Consider the following 5,797-nt stretch of genomic DNA (forward strand, 5'->3'; position numbering starts at 1 on the left):
CCACCTCCCCCACCCCCTCCCACAGCTGCTTTGCAGGCCCCGGCTGTGCCACCTCCACCAGCTCCTCTCCAGATAGCTCCTGGAGTCCTACATCCAGCTCCACCTCCAATCGCTCCTCCCCTAGCACAACCCTCTCCTCCTGTCACTAGAGCTGCCCAGGTGTGTGAAGCTGTACCCGTTCACCCAGTTCCTCCTCAAGCTGAAGTACAGGGACTTCCTCCACCACCCCCACCTCCTCCCTTGCCTCCTCCTGGCATTCGACCCTCCTCTCCTGTCACAGTTGCAGCCCTTTCTCACCCTCCTCCTGTTCTGCACCCTCCTCCCACAACCATTGTCCCTGGCCCTCATGCCCCCCTAATGCCTCCATCTCCACCATCCCAAGTGATTCCTGCTCCTGAACCCAAACGCCATCCTTCAACTCTTCCTGTAATCAGTGATGCTAGAAGCGTTCTGCTGGAAGCAATACGGAAAGGTAATGTTTGGCTATTAAGGGGCAAAAAGAACGGTCTCGGAAACTTGCTAAATACATGTTAGCTTTGAGAGATGGAGTGTTTCACATGTGTAAGAAATTAGTTTAGAGGAACGCATCTTAAGTCTGTTTCTGCTTTCTGTTCTCTACAGCGTATGCATTGCCAAGTAGACAGATTTTTTTCAGTTTGTAATTGCACTTATCAGATGTTTGGTTTGGATGGCAAAACTGGTTCTCTGTGGAAGTTAGATTTAAAAAAAAGTACACGTGTTTATAGATGATCTGTGGAGATTCTCTTCATTTCTGCTAACCTGAAAAATGTAGCTGTTTCTGATAACCTACAGATTGTGTAGAAGACAAAAAAATTGTTTTTCACAGACTGTTAGATAAAAGCAGAACAGATCAATTGGCATTGGAATTTTGATCATATATCAGTGTATTACAACAACATATAAATGACATTCAGAAATCATGCTTCAGACTTAAAGCTGTTAAGTATCTAAATCTTGACATGTCTCAACGCAGTAGTGGAGCAGTCTGTGCACTGCAAGGTGCCCCGCTGGCAGAGTGCAAGTGAATGGCAGAGGCGCAGGGCAATGTTTTCTTGGTGATCTAGCGAGGAGCAGAATGTACAAGCTGTACCTTTCAGCTTATGTGCCTGCGGCCAGAAAAATCCCCACTGCACTGCGAGTGCTGCCGTTTGACTGTGTGGTATCTTTGAATAGTTAATCTTTCTCAAATGTTTTGAGTACTACATTCTTCTGTTTTTCCCCTGCACCTACAACACAGTACAGAATCTGTATGGTACTGTAATATCAATAGATAGGCTATAATACGACTTCAAACTATTTTTAAAGTATCTATATGCACATGAATTGATAACATCATTGACTCTAAGGAGGTGTCCACAGCAGTTGAGTACAACAGCGGTGCATGAACATTTGCTGACATTCTCTGCTAAAAACTTAATAAAGGAGAGCCTGCTGGTATAATTTAGGTGATTCCCGAAAAATGAACATTAACAGAGAATGTCAGCAAAAAACTTAATAAAGGAGAGCCTGCTGGTATAATTTAGGTGATTCCCGAAAACACTTTGGACCAAGTCTTGCACAAGAAACAAGGGCTCGGGTTACCACAGCTTAAATTCCACTAAGGACCTGTGCTTGCGTTGCCTGTCAGTTCACAACAGAGTGTATTAAGTACAGGATGTACGTATTTAGACTGTGTCAGTCTGTGGTGTTTCGAGTATAAAACCAAAATACATAATCTCTGTCATGTTTTTAACTAAGTTACTGGATTTAACTTTCTCACACTATCGGTATGTGTTATTTCTCCTTTGTGTTTGATCTTTAAGTAATACTTTATCCCAAAACAGATCATTACACGATCAAAACTGAGTTACAAGAAATCCTATCTTGTTAGGATACTCAAATAGCTATAACTTTGAACTGAGACCATGAAGAGAGGGTATAAAAATTGTTTGGAAATGCAAGTAGTAAAATGTCTTAATCACTTACAGTGGTTCTAAGAATGTGGGAGTGTTTTTAATGGGAAATCGGAAGCAGGATATTACAGTAGAAGGACTGATGATCTAGCCTGCCATTGCAATTCTGACACTCCTCTCTTTAAAAACTTGACAGAGAACTTTTGAGGAGGACGATGTCCTCAGCCTTTGTCTTTGCTTGCAAAGCGTTTTGTGAATCATGAGCTAAATACTTTGTATAATGATAAAGGAGGAGAGTAACACGTTTGTGATTTGATGTTCTTTAGGTATTCAGCTACGCAAAGTTGAAGAGCAGCGTGAACAAGAAGCTAAGCATGAGCGCATTGAGAATGATGTCGCTACTATACTTTCTCGTCGCATTGCTGTTGAATACAGTGATTCAGAAGATGATTCAGAATTTGATGAAGTGGATTGGTTAGAGTAAAATTATTACATTGCTGTACACTGCAGAATCGAATGCTAATGTCCATTGTGGTGCTTGTTCTTTGAGAGTTTGATGGTCATTTCTAGTGTTTTTTGTATTCTTTTCTTTACATAATTAATCCATGTTTTTCTACTTTTCAGTTTACAAAAAGCTCCTAGTGCATCTTTGAAACTAAATGTTTTACAGTGGCTTTTCTTACACATCTTTTTTGAAAGAACATACTTTGTTCCAATAGACCACTAAGTATTAAGCATGGGCAGCTGTTGGTAGAGTAGCAGTTTCAATTTTTTGGCATATCTTAACTGTGCACTTTGTGAATTTTAAGTTAATGAAGGCAACTGAGATTGACATTCCAAGGGCAGCTGTATGTACTAATGAGCCTTATTCCACTTCTGATAGTGTTTTAAAACATTAAACCTAGCTCTAGCTATCAAGAGAGCACTGCCTCAATTACATCTGTACACTAAAAGTACATATAGTTAGCAGCACTGAACACACTGAAAGGAAAATGGATCTTTGGGGGGTTTTATTATTGTTTTATTGTTGTTTTTTAAATAATTATGGCCTTATTTGAATGTTTAGAGATTCCCCTTCCCTTCTTCCCTCCCAGGTACATATTGTGTGGTACTATTTTTGCCTGCATAATAAAAGTTTAAATTTTTTTTCCTTGTGAAATCTTTTGACTTAAACATGCTGTGTAACTTATGTAACTGTTAAAATAATGGTTTGATTTAATAAATGGTTCATTTTAAATGTTCCTGGTTGTTGCTTTTTCAGTGAAGCCTGCTTTTCACTGGTATACCTGAGGGATCCTTGGATTTCAAAGATTTAATCTGTGGTCTACAAAGTTACAACAAATATTCTGCACTTGATCTAAGGACCCATATTAAACAAGAAAACGTGTATCATCAAATGGTATCTATATGCATATCTACAAGAAAACCCTGAAATATTACTGTGATCCATTAGTTTAAAAAAAAAATAAATTGGAAGCTTTTGGCTTATATGATTTAGGGTTGTTTTTTAAAAAAAAACTTTACCATCAATGTATCTTGAGAAGAGAAGAGGAGATGCAGCAGTCAAAATCATGGTTAATGAAAGATGACAAAGAACGTGGGTGATATTGCAAAGTCATTTTTAAGTGCTATCTAGCAGCGTACTGCATGTTGCGCAGGGCTTTTGTGTTTCCCTTCTCGGGAATAACTCCTTCAGGTCTGAGCACATAGTCAAAATCCTATTGAGAAGGGAAGCGTGAGAGAGTGCAGGAGAACTCTACCTTGCGAACTCGTTCCTGGAAGATGGAATCGTATAATAGAGGAAAACAAGTGTTGAAAGTCAGAACGAGATTTCTGAAGGTGGAACGTGAAATGTTCCGCAGCCTACAGAACAATTTAGAGAGGCATGTGGGTTTTAACCTGCTCTTGGGACTGGGCAAAACTCCAGAGGTACAGACTGGAGTAGGAATACCCTACAGCAAGCCTTCCAACTTCACTGTCACCATCTCAGCCTCCACTATAATTTTGTATATGGCCTACTATATTCAAGACTTTTTCCAGTGCAACAGTAATGCCTTTGTTGTGTTTGTGGGAGAAAAATCATTGTCACAATTTGTGAACCTGCATCTTTATAACTATGGCTGCAGTTCTTCTCTATACGCTATTCTCTTTGATAGTTGTCTTCACTATAACGCCATCTGGTTTATTCTGCTGTTCTCAGTTAACTTTCAACATGTGCGTCCTTCTTAATAGCTCCTCATAATGTTAAAAGAAAAGATGTCAGAAGCACCTCTGCACGAATACTTGGTTGTGTTTAATCTAGGTGTTTCCTTGGATCTCAGTAATCCTGAATTGCCAAATGTGGCCCAATAAGTAAATGTGAGAGATCTCATTTACACAGCTGAAAAGGATTGATGTCTTCGAGCAAAAGTGCAGTATACACACCTGCAGCTGCCCTTTAAGCAGGGAGCCAGATCTACACTTCAGGCAGCTGAAAGAAGAGCTTGTGCCTAAACTCCATGTGTAGGTAGTTCTGCCATTCACAAAATTACTTCTCAACTGACGTTTATACCTGTTCCTTGCTGAAGTCTCTAAACTCCTGATTGTCCTGGTGGATGTTACAGACAGCAGCCTACATTGTCACTTAAATGGAGCAGCAGCGCGTCTGTGTCCGGGCTGTAACTGTTCCAAGTAGAGGATCTCCTCCTCGCTGCACCATCACGCCTGCGCTGTAGGTATGCTCTGAGTGCGTCCAGGCGCTGTGAGCTGGGTGTAACTTGCCTAAAGCAAGGAGATGAGTTAGCAAAAAAAAAAAGAAAAAAAATTTTTAAAAAAATGAAACCAAATGAAAGCAAAAAGGCCCTAACGTGACTGCAGCTATCTCATATTGGACTTGAAGGTATAAAAAAAATCCTTATTGACAAATGGTTGTTACTGACCTGCTTCGCCGTCCTGGTGATTAATAATATCCCTTCCAAACCGGTACCTAGGGCAGACAAAGCACTCACTTAATATGTCACAGTCACATGAAGTAATGAACCTTGTCTGAGAAAAGTCAAGAGTTAAATTCAGTTAACATTTCAAAGGCGGGATTCTTGGCCTTCTGCCATCGCTACAGCTTTCTGCCATAGCAACTAGTCTCCAGATAGCAATAGCGTGATTCACTAGTAGCGAGAGGTGATTGTTGAATTTGAACATTTGCATTTATAGATCTACTCCAAGCGATGCATTTGCAATCTCGGTGATTTGTGTCCCTCTTCCTGTGGTCTCCAACTGCCCTTCTCATTTGGTGGAACGCTGTTCAGAGGGCTGCTGGGCTATTCATGCCAGTGATCAGATGCGTAATAGATTATTGATTGCTTTGTCTTGTAAGGTACTAAATCAAGTCTTCTGTATTGAACTGTTTATAGATTCTGTTGTTTACTTCTGTACATTTACAGCAGCTGGTTAAAATCAAAGGCTCAAAGTCCGCCACAGAAATAACGTGTCAGTAATGTTCAATATAAGTGACGAGAAACCTTCGTTCAACTTCATGCCTTTCTTGAACTGTAATCTGGGACAGTTAAAAATGATCTACCTCTCCTACTGCAAAACGGGGAAAAAAAGAACAAAATAGAAAGTGTAGAAAGAAGAAACAAAAGGTACTCGGTGGCAGAACCGGAGCAGAAGACCAGGGAGGTGCAAAATTGGTCACTCAAGGGTTTTTGTCAAAAGATAAAGTAGTAACAATGATGCAGCCATCATGGACAGACCAAAAATAAATAGCTAAATGGAAGAGAACAAGCACTGAAGAAACAAAAATGACAGACAATTCTGGTTCTTTTTTTAGTGTTACGTTGTGAACAGCAACCATTAAATACTAGGTATCATTAAGGGATTACGTAATCTGCAATTAAATTGGGATT

At 40.1% G+C, this 5,797-nt stretch overlaps 1 protein-coding gene across 1 annotated transcript in view; it reads left to right on the plus strand.

Annotated features, from left to right (window-relative positions):
* Positions 1–2,397, plus strand: part of WASF1 (WAS protein family member 1) — a 33,164-nt gene extending 30,767 nt beyond the window's left edge. The window contains 2 exon segments of the mRNA XM_009289161.2: positions 1–472; positions 2,240–2,397. The exon segment at positions 1–472 is cut by the window's left edge and continues 9 nt beyond it. Coding sequence (XP_009287436.1) covers positions 1–472; positions 2,240–2,397 — 630 coding nt within the window.
* The last annotated feature ends 3,400 nt before the right edge of the window (positions 2,398–5,797 follow it).

The sequence above is a fragment of the Aptenodytes forsteri genome, unplaced genomic scaffold (assembly GCF_000699145.1).
Source record: "Aptenodytes forsteri isolate BGI_AS27 unplaced genomic scaffold, ASM69914v1 Scaffold217, whole genome shotgun sequence".
In the NCBI taxonomy this organism is placed as follows: Eukaryota; Metazoa; Chordata; class Aves; order Sphenisciformes; family Spheniscidae; genus Aptenodytes; species Aptenodytes forsteri.